The 15,167-nt window shown below is 44.2% G+C and overlaps 1 protein-coding gene across 1 annotated transcript in view; it reads left to right on the top strand.

The window, feature by feature from the left end:
• Positions 1 to 15,167, top strand: part of ACSBG2 (acyl-CoA synthetase bubblegum family member 2) — a 43,864-nt gene that overhangs the window by 21,847 nt on the left and 6,850 nt on the right. The window contains exons 3-8 of the mRNA XM_023733264.1: positions 1,248 to 1,348; positions 3,090 to 3,319; positions 5,653 to 5,741; positions 9,187 to 9,307; positions 10,693 to 10,776; positions 14,356 to 14,505. Of these exons, the coding sequence (XP_023589032.1) occupies positions 1,248 to 1,348; positions 3,090 to 3,319; positions 5,653 to 5,741; positions 9,187 to 9,307; positions 10,693 to 10,776; positions 14,356 to 14,505 (775 nt within the window). The remainder of the gene's footprint in view (positions 1 to 1,247; positions 1,349 to 3,089; positions 3,320 to 5,652; positions 5,742 to 9,186; positions 9,308 to 10,692; positions 10,777 to 14,355; positions 14,506 to 15,167) is intronic.

Below are 15,167 nucleotides of genomic sequence, written 5' to 3' on the forward strand. Positions count from 1 at the left end.
GTGTGATCTTAAGTCTGATTACTGACAAATGTTCTCCATGTGGGCTCCATCGATGTTTACCACAATGTATGCGAGTGCCTGTTTCCCCACATCCTCACTGGTATTATCAACCTTTTTGATTTTAATCTCATAGGTAAAAATTGCATCATGGTATTTTCTATTGTGTTCCTCTCCTAGCTGAGATTGAGCGTGTTTTCCTGTTTTTTAAAAGTCTATTTTGTTTTCAGAAACTATATATCCATGTCCTTTGACCATTTTCCCATTGGGTTATTGGTCTTTTTATTATTGATTCATCAGAGTTCTTTACATATTAAGGACATCAGACCTTTATCAGATATGTTGCCCATATTTTTTCTAAGTTTGATGTTTTGCTTACCTTTTGATTTTGTTTATGGTGTTCTTTGCCATGTAGAAAACTTAAAAAATTTCTATGCAAGATTTACTCTGTATTTCTTTTGTGCCCTTTGGGTTTTCATGTTATATTACCTTTAAGACAAGCAGACTAGAGCAGATGTGTGTTCCCTTGAGAGTTCCTTTTCCTTGGGAGATTTCGAAATCTTTTCTTACCCGTAAGGTTACATATAAACTTGGCCCTTATGTTCTTTTTTTTTTTTTTTAAGGCGGCAGACATTATTTTAATAGATGTGTATATTTTAGAAAATGGGCCTTTAAAATTTAGCATTCTTTTTTTTTTAAATTTTTTATTGTACTTTAGATGAAGGTTTGCAGAACAGTTTCTCATTAAACAGTCAGTACATATATTGTTTTATGACATCGGTTAACAATCCCACAACATGTCAACACTCTCCCTTCTTGACCTTGGGTTCCCTATTACCAGCTTTCCTGTCCCCTCCTGCCTTCTAGTCCTTCTCTTTGGGCTGTTGTGCCCCATTAGTCTCGTTTTATTTTATGGGGCTGTCTAATCTTTGGCTGAAGGGTGGACCTTGAGAGTGACTTCATTACTGAGCTAAGGGTGTCGGGGGGCCATACTCTCGGGGTTTCTCCAGTCTCTGTCAGTTGGCCCTTAAATAGCCTGATCCGGTCCTCTGGAAACTCACATTCAGTACCCTCTAGACTTTACAATTGCCCTAATATCTGTCATAAGGGCCACTCTCCTCCTAGGCCCAGGACAGGCATGACTAATCAATCTCCGAATTCTAGGCAGAAATTACCAGTTGATGGAAGCTGGCCTCGGACATGCAGCCTGTTTGCCAGCCCTGCTAAGTCTCCTGCTTTTTGCCTTGCAGTGCTGTGAAGGATGTGCTCTGTGGATCTGGAAAGGCTAAAACCCCAACAACTCAAGAAGAGGAAGCTGAAGACCTTAAAGTAGACATGAATAAAGCACAAGGTATGTTATGCTAGAGACCATCCTACATAAGAAGCAGCACCCAGGGGCTCCATAATAACAATAATAACTTGTTATCATCACGTTGTAACCAGTCTACTGCAAGAATTAAACTCGAGGCATCAGGTGATCATAAAGCACCTCCACTCGTTCTCTTTCACAAATGCCCTTTTTCAAACCTGGATAAAGTGCTGACAGCAATCATAACTTTCATAAAACCAGAAAAAACCAAGCCCGTCGTCGTCGAGTTGATTCCGACTCATAGCGACCCCATGTGACAGAGAACTGCTTCACAGGGTTTCCTACCTAGGCTGTCATCTTTACAGGAGCTGACCACTAGGTCTTTCTCCCGAGGAGCAGCTGGTGGGTTCGAACTGACAACCTTTATGGTTAACAGCTGAGTGCTTAACCACTGCACCACCAGAGCTCTTCGGTAACTTCTAGAGTCACTCTCAAATGGTAATAATTTTCAAAATCTCATTTTGGTCATTCAAGCATCCCCACCAGTGTCCCAGTGACATCCGTCTACATTTTTTGTCCCATTTAAAACTTCTCCCCTCTCTCCTGCTTCACACTAGATGCCGGGGTTGGAGGGGGGCATGTATGATGGACTGCTTGTTGATTTCTTAAATATTCTTCCCCTCTCTTTGCCTCTAGTCCCACTAGGCAGTTTGTTGGAGGAGTCCTTGGGTGGTGCAAATGGTTAAGCATTTGAGTACTAGCTGAAAGGTGGGGAGTTCAAACCCACCCGGGGCACCTCGGAAGAAAGGCCTGGTGATCTGCTTCTGAAAGGTCACAGCCTTGAAAGCCCTAGGGAGCACACTTCTACTCTGCACACACGGGGTTGCCATGAGTCGGAATTGACTCAACGACAACCACCACTGTTTGTTGTAAGGGGGTGCTGACTCCCAGTGCTCTTTCTTTGTGGGGGAGTTGGCGGAGGGCTGGAGTGAGTTTGAGGGACTTCAGGGCTGAGCAAGGAAAAGCATATGACCCTGAGATAGCATCGTTGTACGACAAGCAATTTATTGGGGCTGATGCATTGACAGTCTCCTGGCGGGACAGTCCCCCACAGCAGGAGGTCTGCCAGAGGCAAGCTACACAAGGCTCTGTCTTTGGGTTAGTAGCTGAGCATTTAACTGTTTGTAGCCCCCAGGGATGATAGATGCATAGACGGATGGATGGATAGATATGTGACAAAGCAAATATAAAAACGTTTGCAGCTGTAGAATCGAGATGGTGGTTTACTAGCTGTAGCAAACAGGTGTTCACTATACAATCTTCCAACATTCTTGTGTGCGTGAAGATTTTCATAATACATTGTTGAGGGGGGTAATGAAAAAAGAGAGAGGAAGCTAAAACAGACCAACGTTGACCATATACCTTTACTCAAGGAGTATGATTAAGTCTTAGGCCCTGGATGGTACAAACAGTTTGCCAACTACTAATATAAAGCTTGACAGTTCAAACCCACCCAGCAGTACCGTGGAAGAAAGGCCTGGCAATCTGCTTCTGTAAGGATGATGGCCAAGAAAACCACATGGAGCACTTCTATTCTGTAACACATGGGGTCCCCATGAGTCGGAATCGACTCGCCGGCAATGGGTTTAGGTTTTTTTGTTGTTATTGTTTATGATTAATTCAATACTCAGCACCTGAGATCCAAAAGAACCCCCAAAAGTTATTAAATGTATTAAAACTTTTGCCCCCCAAGCCCTGGTGACTGCTTGGTGACTGTTTGCAGATGCTCTCCGGCTGTGGACCGTCCATCGAGATGGAGAAGTCCTTTTGAGGTTAACAAAGCATGGGCCAGGCCACGAGGCCCCGATAACCATTCCAGACTTTTTCCGTGAGTCTGTCAGTCGCTTCGGGACTTATCCAGCCCTCGCAACAAGGAACAATGACAAATGGGAGTTTCTGAATTACAACCAGTATTACCAGGCTTGCCGGAAAGCTGCAAAAGCCTTTCTCAAGGTAAATGAGTCGTTCATTCATTCATCACTTGTTCAAACATTCATTCAGAATAGGTCATACAGACCGAAACAAAACCCATTGCCGTCAAGTCGATGGTGCCTGATGGCAACCCCATGCATTGCAGGGTAGAACTGCCCCGCCCCATAGGGTGTTTGTGGCTGTCATTTTTATGGAAGCAGATCACCAGGCCTTTCTTCTGTGGCACCACTGGGTGGGTTCGAACTGCCAACCTTTAGGTTAGTAGTTGAGTGCATACCATTTGCACCACCCAGGGGCCTTAAACCGTGCCATCAAGTCAATTCCGACTCATGGCGACCCCATGTGTAATACATACGCATGGTACAAAATCCACACGGCTCCAAAAGATACAAAGGGTGATGGGTGAAAATTTTCCCTCTGATCCTTGCCTCTTAGTCACCCAGTTTCCCTCCATGAAGGCACTCTCCACTGCCAGTGTTTTGTGTACCCTTCTGGAAAGAAGTTATGTGTCTATATCAGCAGCTTCGAACCAGTGTTCTGGTTTGAACCCCTGCTGAGAATTTGCATTTCCACTCCAGATATACTGAATCAGAATCTACAGTTTATCAAGATCCCTATGTGATTCTTATGTATAATAAATTTTAAGAACCATTACTCTGCTAGTGGTTAGAACTAGTCCCTAACCAGCAGCATTAGCATTGCCTGGGAACTTGTCAGAAATGCAAATTCTCAGCAGGGGTTCAAACCAAAATGAACCAGTTCGAAGCCCTGGTGTATATTATATAGTTCCCTGGGTGGCGCAAATGGTTTATGCTTGGCTGCTAACCAAAAAGTTGGTGGTTTGAACTCACCCAAGCGGCACCATGGAAGAAAGTCCTAGTGATCTGTTTCTGTAAAGATTACAGCCAAGAAAACCCTATGAAGCACTTCTACCCTGTAACACATGGGGTCACCATGAGTCGGAATTGACTCGATGGCAATGGGTTTGGTTTTTGGTTTTATATGTTATACATTTTTATATATGCAGATTTTTACACAGATGGTAGGATACTATACCCAGTACTTTGTATTTTGCTTTTTTCCCTTAACATAGCATGTATCTCTATGTATTTGTTAACTATTGCTGCATAACAAATTACCCCAAAACTTAATGATAAATGACATTTATCATTGCACGGTTTCTGTGGGTCCAGAATCCAGGAGATGAGCTGAGTAGTTCTGGTTGAGGGTCTCCAATAAGGTTACAGTCAAGCTGTCGGCCAGGGCTGCATCATGTGAAGGCTCGACCGTGGCTGGAGGATCTGCCTCCAAGCTCACTCATGTGGCTGGCTGTTGGCAGGAGGCCTCAGTTCCTCACTCCATGGCCCTCTCCATAAGACTGCTTGAGTGTCCTCACAACACGGCAGCCAACTTCCCCAAGAATGAGTGATGCCAAAGTGAGACAACAACCAAAATGGAACCGCAGTACTTTTATAACCTGATTATTACTTCTTCCATATTCGATTGGTTACACAGACCAACCCTGATGTAATGTGGGAGGGGGTTATACAAGAGCATAAATACCAGGATGTGACAATCTTTGGGAGCCACCTTGGAAGCTGCCTACTACACTCTGAGATCTTTCCAAATGGGTGCCTTAAAAAAAAAAAAAATCCATATTCTTCAGAATGGCTGCAAATATGTACAAACAGAATGGACTTACCAGCCCCCTACTGATAGGCATTTAAGTTGTTTCTAGCCTTTTGCTACTACAATAGTGCCACAGGGAATGAATTTCCTATGTAGGATGAATTCCTACAAAGATGTTGTCTTTTTATACCCACTCACCATGTATGAGGGAGTCTGTTTACCTATATTTTCCTAACATCATATTATCAAAAATGTTAATCTTGGCAAATTTGATAGGCAGGGTAGAGAGAATTCTAAGATGGCCCCCAAGATTCCTAGCTCATCAGGAGTCCCTGGGTGATGCAAATGGTTAAGTGCTCGACCTCTGACCAAAAGGTTGGCAGTTCAAGTCCACACTGTGGCACCTCGGAAGAAAGGCCTGTTGAGCTACTTCCCAAAACTCAGCCATTGAAAACCCTATGGAGCACAGTTCTACTCTGACACACATGGCGTTGCCATAAGTTGGAATCGACTCAATGGCAACTGGCACTGGTATGTAGATGGAGATGAAGAACCCTCATAGATTCACAGAATTATCACACCCCAGGTTTTAAGTTCAACAGTGGCTTCCCCCCAAGTGACTGTGTGTGTTTTTGATTCTGCTTTTACATGTCTCGATAATCAGAATATAACCAGAAGCAAAATATCTCCCTGCTTATGTTTTTTGTTGGTTTTTGCCTTTCCAGCTGGGCTTGGAGCGTTTCAACGCAGTTGGCATCCTGGGTTTTAACTCAGCCGAGTGGTTTATTGCTGCTATTGGCGCCATCTTAGCAGGGTAAGACCATCGACTTGGTTCATTGTGAATGTTGACAAGCCACTACTCTGGGCCTGGCAGCCCTGGGCTGGTTCAGACTGAGATGTGAAAAGGAATTTCAGAGGGAGCCCCAGGTTAGCAGGCAAGATGGACACACAAACAAATCATTCTGATCATGGTTATATGTAATAGCATCCATTAGATCAGAGGTTTTAGACTTCTTTTTTCTTCAGCTGCAGAATTTCTGCAGATAAACTAACAATCACAGATAACGTTTAGAGATTTCTGATTACGTGCTAGTCATTGTGCTCCTGTAAAACCTCACAACAGTATTGTGAACTGGATCCTGTCGTTTCCTATTTACAGATGAAAAAACTGAGGCTCATGCAGCCTGTTGGCAATAGAGCCAGAACTTGAATCCAGGTCTGAATGGCTCTTAAAAATAAATAAAGGGGGAAACTTCTCTGATTGTAGCTGGGAGTTGGGGAGGGGCCGACGTGCCCTGATATTAAGCACCCTGCAGGCAGGTAATGTGTTTTGTTCACCTTCGGGGCTGGTTCACCAAGTAGCTCAGTAAGTATTTAAGTGAATGGTGATTGACCAGACCAGAAGCTAGAACACAGGTGTGGTCATCCTGTCCTAAGTGCTTCGAAGCCAGGTGAGAAAAACTGATGTGAAGTTGCCATGTTTACGGTTTGGTGACCCCTAAAAGAAAAAGATCAATGATCTTTGTTTACCCTGGGGTTTCTCCCCAGTCTTGGCACTACTGACATTTGGGGCCAGGTCATTCTCTGTTGTGGGGGGCTGTCCTATGCATTGTAGGACTATAGCAGCATCCCTGGCCTCTGCCCACTAGATGTGTAGCACCTCCCCCGAGTCACGACAACCAAAATATCTCTAGACATTGCCAAAAAAAAAAAAAGGACATAAATATAAGCTTCATACACAAACATGTTTCTTGATAGTGTTATTGGTGATGGTAAAAAACTGGGAATAACCTAAGTGTTCAGCAACTGGGGTTAGAACTATGCGATGCCTTCTGGATGGAGTACTGGGCAGGGGTTGGAAATGATGGCTGCAAAGAGCACATTGTAAGCATTTTCTGTGTTCAAAGAAGGGAAAACTGCAGGTATAAAATATTTATGCACTATATGTTTACAACTATGCTCAAAATAAAAAATGGAAACTATAATATACTAATAATTACCTGTTGGCCTTTTACCCATGTTATTTCATTGAATCCTTACAGTAGCCCTATTCAGTAGGTACTGTTATTACCCCCAATGATAATGATGGTGAAGGTGATGTGGGGCCCAGAGATGTTAAGTGGCTTTCCCAGAGTCATACAGTGGTTGAGTGGAAGAGGCCGGAACTCAGATCTATCCAACTCAAGATTACAGCAGCAACCACCAGCATAAGGAATTGAGGGGAATGACTAGAACGAAATATTAGCATTGGTTATATCTGACCAGCGAGTCTAAAGACTCTTCAGTGTTATGTTATGTGCAAATGGTTTGCCTTCATCTACTTAACCTAAATGTTGGTGGTTCTAACCCAACCAGCAGCACGACTCTTTTTTTTTTTTTAAGTCCCTGGGTGGTGCAAATGGTTAAGCACTCAACTACTAACTGAAAGCTGGCAGTTCAAACCCACCCAGAGGTGCCTCTGAGGAAAGGTCTAGAGATCTTCTTCCAAAAGGTCATAGCCTTGAAAACCCTATGGAGCACAATTCTACTCTGCACACATGGGGTCGCCATGAGTCCAAATGGACAGCAACTGGTTTGGATTTTAACATTATGTTATTTTCTATTTTCCAAATTATTTCATGAGCATATATCCCCCCCTACCTTATAGTGGGTTGGGAAAAAGCCTAAATAAAGGAATTTGCCCCACTTTCAAGGACTGTATGAATCCCCAAGCCCAAGAGGAGAGATGGTGAGGTGCAGTGGTTGGGTCCCGGTAGCAGATCAGACCTGAGTTCAAATTCTGGGCCTTCTGCTGTATCCTCATCTGTCAAAGTAAGCACGATAGCAACATGCATCCATGCCTCCCAGGGCTGTTATAAAGTTTCAACGAGATGATACTTATTAAGCCCTTAGCATGGTGCCTAGCAAGTAGTACGTGCTCATAAAGAGTGATGAGGATAATTATTTCACGTAATTATAACCTGCATAATTCCCCACCATATTAAAAGAACAACATATAGATCAATGGAACAGAAAACCCAGAAATAGACCCATACATACACATGGTCATTGACTTTTAACCAAGGTGCCAAAGTAATCCACTGGTGCTGAAAAACTTAATATCCATATGAGAAAATAAATGAACCTTGATCCCTACCTCACACCATATACAAAAATTAAATGGAGATGGATTAAAGACCTAATCATAAAAGTTAAATTATAAACCTTCTAGAAAAATGGTCATAGGAGAATATCTTCACAACCTGGGGTTAGCCAAAATTTTCCTAGGACTCAGAAAGCAAAAATCATAAAAGAAAACATTGGTAAAACTTCATTAAAAGTTAAAATTAACTTCATTAAAATTAAAAACTTCTGCTCATCAAAAGACGCCAATATGACAATGAAGAGGCAAGCCCTACACTTGGAGAAAATAGTCTTAAAACCTGTATATGACAAGTGACCAGTATCTAGAATACAGAAAGAACTTAGACAGTTCAGAAATAAAAAGACAAAAAAAAAAAATTTTTTTTTAATGGGAAAAAAACGCCCCAAAGGGAATTAGCCAATAAGCACTAGAAAAGATACTCAACGTCATTAGACATCAGGAAAATGCAAATTAAAACCACAATGCTATACCACCACACACCCACTGGAATGGTTTAAAGCAAAAACAAAGGGCTGTGAATGAAGGGACCAGATGGTTGAGTAGGGTTCAAATCCCAGCTCTAGCACTTACTTGCTGTGTGGCCTGGAACAAGCAGCTTCACTGCCTTGAGCCTCAGTTTCTTCATCTGTAAAATGGAGGCGCCATGAAGATTCCAAGGAGCCCTGGTAGCGCAGTGGTTAAGTGCTCGGCTGAAAGGTTGTCAGTTTGAACCCACCAGCTGCTCCACGGGAGAAAGATGTGGCAGTCTGCTTCTGTAAAGATTACAGCCTTGGAAACCCTATGGGGCAGGTCTCCTCTGTCCTGTAGCATCACTCGCTGTGAGTCGGAATCAACTCGCCGACAGCGAGTTTGATTTCGGTTTGGTGAGGGTTCCATTCCCTGATGTCATAATGACATCCTAAGAGCTGCCATTCTCATAACGAGCATTTTGTTGTTTTTGTCATTGTTCAATTGTTGAGGGAGGGAAGTTGACACCAAGGATGCAAGCTCAGAACTTAGCTGTATGATTCGCCTACCCACTTCCAGGCCATTCTCACCTTACCATGTGTGTGCGTGTGTGTGTGTATACGCACGTGCTCACACACATACACACACATGCCTTTTCTTTTCCCAGGGGCCTCTGTGTTGGCATTTACGCCACCAACTCTCCCGAGGCCTGTCAATATGTTATCGATCACGCCAAGGTGAACGTCTTACTGGTTGAAAATGACCAACAGTTACAGAAAATCCTTTCGGTAAACCCCTACCCAGTGCTGCCCGCCACAGTCACCCAGGGGAACGTCAGGGTTCTGGTCAGGTGTCTGATTGCGCCCAGGTAGATGCCAAGGTGATGTGGGCTGGTGGGATTTGCCCCAGGCGTGGGTTCAGTAAAAGTCCTCTGTGATCACACTGGTAAAACCAGCAAAGCTGCTTTCAGGGGGAGTAGACTGGGGTGGAGGAGTTTAATTTCCAACTTACATTAACTTCATGTCCTATTCAGCCTCCATTAAAAATGCATTTTTTATTATTATTTTATATACACCCCCCGTTTAGTATTTTTCTTTTAAACGCTTAATTATTTCTTGCCTTGCGCTCCTGGTAATTTTCTTCATTATTGGTAACTGTCATTTCTGAAATGGTTTTGTCTTTTTATTCTCTTTCTTTCCTAAGCTCTACCACTTTGTGTTTCACTTCTTTCTGATGCCCGGCTCTCTCCTCCCTGAGTGCTTGTATGTTTACTTTGTGCTCTTCCTTCCTAGCTGCGTTTGCTTCATTTTGTTTTTAATTGTATGTTGCAACATTGAGTGACACTTTTCCTTTGCTTTGTAGTGACATTTCTGAAGAGAGCTTTCTTCATGTATGGTGAAATTTTGCCTTACAGTACTTTTTTTTTTTTCTCCTTTGTGGTATCTTTGTATGGGTGTTACAGACACTTTCTGGGCTTCTACACTTCATTTTTAGGCAGATGGTTCCAGCCATTTTTACAGCCACTTTTATGGAGGATTTTTGTTGCCTGACTCCATCCAACTTGAGAAGTCCCTGGATAGTGCAAACAGTTAATGTGTTCAACTACTAACCAAAAGGTTGGATGTTCAAGTCCACCCAGAGGCACCTCGGAAGACAGGCCTGGTGATCTGATTCTGAAAAATCAGCCACTGAAAACCCTACAGAGCACAGTTGTACTCTGACACACACAGAGTCACCAGGAGTCAGAGTCAACTTGCTGGCAAATGGTTGGTTTTGTTACTAGACTCCAAGTAGGTTACGTGAATCCTACCTCTAGAAGGTCACTGGGTAGACTGTTCCAGAGACAGCTAGCACTTCCTTCATGATTGTGTAGCATAATTCCACCTGAGACATGTTTTCCTTGTAAATACCCCCTGCTGGGGAAGCTGCTGTCTTCGTCTGCCATTCACTAGTGAAGGCTACTGATACCCACCACAAAGAACTCAGTGGTGGAGAACAGTCAGGTCATTTTAGGGCAGCTCGGGACAAAGAGCAACGTTTCACAGTGTGGGCAGGAAAAAGAGATTGAAGATACTGGTAGGACAGAGGACATCACAGGAGCTTCGGATTCATACCCAGCTTCAGTCCTTCCCAGGGTTGGGTCGCCATGGGGCCCACACACACTTTCTTTCAGATTCCACGGACCAAGTTGGAGAGCTTAAAAGCGATCATCCAGTACAAGCAGCCAATGAAGGAAACAGGCGACAACCTGTACTTCGTAAGTGGGTGAGGTGGGCGGCCAACAAAAGGGGCAGCCAGCCTTGCAGGAGAAGTGGGTGTGGCCTTTCAAAGGAAGTGGGGGTGAGCAAAGGAAGTGGGTGTGGCCTTTCAAAGGAAGTGGGTGAAGTGCAGAGGAAGTGGGCGTAGCCTTCCAAAGGGAGTGTGTAGGGCATTGCCAGGGGAAATGGGTGGGATTTTCCAAGTGTCTGTAACCTTTAGAAGGGAGTGGATGATGCCTTGAAAGAGGGTGGGCAGGGCCTTGCCAAAAGAAGTCAGTCTTGAGCATTGCAAGTGGATGGGGCCTTCGAACCCTTTATTCTGGCATGAAGATTGGAGTCCACCCAGAGATGCCTTGAAAGAAAGGCCTGATGAACACTTCCGAAAGATCACAGCCATTGAAAACCCTATGGAGCACAGTTCTACTGTGACACACGTGGGGTCGCTGTGAGTCGGAGTCCACTCAGTGGCAACTAGTAAAGTAGTAAGTTTTGGACCTGTGATAAGTGCCTCACTCTCCTCACCCTAGTCCAGGCCCTGCAGCTGGGGCTCCTCCAGTATCGTTCTCTGTCTCTGCGTGGTCTCTCCAAGTGATTTTCCAGCACAGCAACTCCAGGACAGCTGGGCTTCTTCTATGGTGGCTCAGCTCTCCAAAAGGTCTTGAGAGGGAGAGCAAGCCAGATAGAAGCTGCCTTGCCTTTTCTGACCTAGCCCGGGAAGTGACATAACATTAATTCTCTGCCCATCAAGGCAGTCACAAAGCCCTGCTGGGACCAAGGGGAGGGGGCATAGACTCCATCTCTTTTTTTTCTTCTTCTTTTATTGTTAAAAGTATACTCAGCAGAACATACACCAATTCAACGGTTTCTGCATGTACCGCTCGCTGACATTGAGTACATTCTTCAAGTTGTGCAATGATTCTCACCCTCCTTTTCCGGATTGTTCCCCCTACATTAACAGGAACTCACTTCCTAAGTTCCGTATCTGCCATTTCCACATGCATTTGTCCATTTGAACCATATAGATAATACTTCAAAACAGCATGATGTTCAAGGCAGTCTTAACTAAATAAGCTTACCTACTTTTTGGTTTAAAGAAGACTTCAGGGGATTTTATTATTTTTATTTTTGTTGCTGTTGTAATTAAATGAAGTTTACATTTCAAGTTAGTCTCCCATACAGAATTTCTTTTTTTTTTTTTACATATGTTGTTATGAGACCCCAACTTCTCACCCCATTCAGCGATAGCACACTCACAGGGGATATTTTTTGATTTAAGATTTAAAGGCAACAGTTTTGAGGGTTCTTCCAGCCACCAACCAGAAAGTCTGGATTCCATTAGAATTTGGAGCTGTGTTCCACATCCTCCCTCCCTTTTGATCAGGATTCTTCTATAGAATCTTTGATCAAAACGTTCAGTAATGGTAGCTGGGCACCATCCAGTTCTTCTGGTCTCATGGCAAAGGAGGCATTTGTTCATGAAGGCAGTTGGGCACACATTTCATTTCCTCTTCCTATTCCAGACTCTCCTTTTCCCTCTGCTGCTCCAGGCAAATAGAGGCCAATTGTTGTACCTTGGATTAGACTCCACCTCATAATGGAGGGCGGACAAGGTTCTGGAAGAGAGTGTGACTGTTGTCACAGTCATTTCTGGAAAAATGCATTCTGCCAAGGGACTTTTAGAGTCAGGAAATGTTTGATTGCAAGCAACAGAGACCCACTTAAGCCAAGGAAAGGTCGGGTTTTGTTTTTTGTTTTTGGAAAGATACGTGGGTAATCTCAACAGAAGCCAGGACAGAAAGCTTGTGAGGGGCCAGGACAAGCTCCTGTTAATTTCCCAAGATTAAACACTCAACCCCAGTGTTCAAATCAGAAGGCCTAAAAAGCCACAAAGTTTCTTTTTACCTCCATGCAAATGGGAGAGAAGGAAAGTGGCAATGACTCTTTCTAGCCCTCCAATATATTCACCACCTTTTGACACCTTTCAGAAAACAGAAGTGCCAATTTAAATAATATCCCCTGAAGTCTTAAAACCAAACAATGGTTTAGCTGAACTAGTAAAGATGTCTGCCTTGAGCATTGTGCTCTTTTAAGAACTATCTATATGGGATCAAAATTGACAACGGGAACTCGAAAGGTTAGATAGGAACCTTAGGGGACAGTGAGTTTGTGTTAATGGGGGAAGAACAACTCAGAAAAGGTAGGTGAGAATGGTTGCACAACTTAATGTAATCAATGTCATTGAATTGTACATGTAGAATTTAGATTGTACATGTAGATTTAGGGTTTAAAGGCAACAGTTTTGGGGTTTCTTCCAGCCACCATCCAAAAAGTCTGGATTCCATTAGAATTTGGAGCTGTGTACCACATACCCCCTGCCCCCTTTGATGAGGATTCTTCTATAGAATCTTTGATCAAAACGTTCAGTAATGGTAGCCGGGCACCATCCAGTTCTTGTTGAATTGGTGTATGTTCTGCTGTGTGTAGTCACGACAACGACAAAATAAAACAAATAATGAGGAGCCTTGGTGATGTAATGGTTAAGCACTCGGTTGTTAACCAAAAGGTCGGTGGTTCAAACTCACCAGCTGCTCTGCAGGAAAATGATGTGAGTCTGCTTCCATAAAGATTGCAGCCTCGGAAACCCTATGGGGCAGTTCTGCTCTGTCCTATAGGGTCACTATGAGTTGGAATCAACTCGACCGCAATGGGTTTGGTCTGCTTTTATTTAAAAAAATATTAATCCCAGGATAACGACCAACTAATTAAGACTTTTCAGAGGTTAAAGGTGACCACCATAGGACATAGCACCAACCTCTAGGGTCTGGATGACTTCTAAGATTCCTTTGTTAGAAGTGGCATTTACAGCAAGGTTTCTCAGCCTTGGTGCTGTTGACATTTGAGGCTGGATAATTCTTGGTTGTGGAGGGCCATCCTGTGCACTGTAGGATGTTGAGCAGCATGCCGTATCTCCACCCACTCGATGCCAGTAGGCCAGACTGGACCCATGGCCATCGAGTCGATTCTGACTCATAGTGACCCCATGCTGAGAATTGTGCGTTAGGAAAAGCCGATGGGGCAAGCGCAGATTAACCAAAAAATCAAACACACTGCCATCAAGTCGACCGTGACTCATGGCGACCCCATGTGTGTCAGAGTAGAACTGCTCCATAGGGTTTTCAATGGCTGATGTTTTCAGAAGTAGATCACCAGGCCTGTCTTTCGAGGCACCTCTGACTGGGTTCGAACCACCAACCTTTCATTTAGTAGCCAAGCCCATTAACCATTTGCACCACCCAGGGACTCCTTGTTGGACCCTAAAGAAACAAAAAAAGTGATGCCAACAAGTTGATTCCAACCCATAGCGACCCCGTGTGTTACCGAGTAGAACTGCTCTATCTTCACAGAAGCAGATCTCTAGGCCTTTCTTCCATGGTGCCACTGGGTGGGTTCGAACTGCCAACCTTTAGGTTAACAGACGAATGTAAATCACTTGTACCACCAAGGGATCTTCCCATTGAGGAAGGGGAATTCCAGCGCCCCCTGGCTCCCCATCCTCAGCGTGTCCTTTCTTTCCGCAGTGGAATGATTTCATGGAACTTGGCAACAGCATCCCTGATGCCCAGCTGGACCAGATCATCAAAAGCCAGAAGGCCAATCAGTGCGCTGTGGTTATCTACACTTCGGGGACCACAGGCAACCCCAAGGGCGTGATGCTGAGCCACGACAATGTAAGTGGTCACTCTACCCAACTATGATGGTGAACTTGGTAGCGTCCAGAGTCCCTTCTCTCTGGACTGGTGGCCTTTAGGCTTTTTTGTTCTTGACCCACAGGGGCAGGGCAGTGTTTTCGGGTCTAGCACATAGTTCTAGGGTCTAGTACATAGAATTCAGTCAGACGTTCTGAATCTAGGATCTGTTGTTGGACTCTAAAAACCAAACCCAATCAGTTGCTGTCGATTCCAACTCGTGGTGACCTCATGTGTGTCAGAGTAGAAAGATGCTCCATAGCGTTTTCAGTGGCTGATTTTTTGGAAGTAGATCGCCAGGTCTTTCTTCCAAGGTGCCGCTGAGTGGATTCAAGCTGCCAATTTTTTGGTTAGTAGCCAAGTGCTTGGAGCCTTGGCAGCGCAGTGGTTAAGAGCTATGGCTGCTAACCAAAAGGTTGGCAGTTCGAATCCACCAGCTGCTCCTTGGCAACCCTATGGGGCAGTTCTACTCTGTCCTATAGGGTCACTATGAGTCAGAATCGACTCGACAGCAACCAGTTTGGTTTGGGTTTAGCCAGTTTGGTTTAGCCAAGTGCTTAACTGTCTGTACCACCCAGGGACTCCTTGTTGGACCCTAAAGCAAAAGCCAAACCAGTTGCTGTGGAGTTGACTCTGAATCATGG

Source organism: Trichechus manatus, unplaced genomic scaffold, assembly GCF_000243295.1.
Source record: "Trichechus manatus latirostris isolate Lorelei unplaced genomic scaffold, TriManLat1.0 scaffold00057, whole genome shotgun sequence".
NCBI classification, from domain to species: Eukaryota; Metazoa; Chordata; class Mammalia; order Sirenia; family Trichechidae; genus Trichechus; species Trichechus manatus.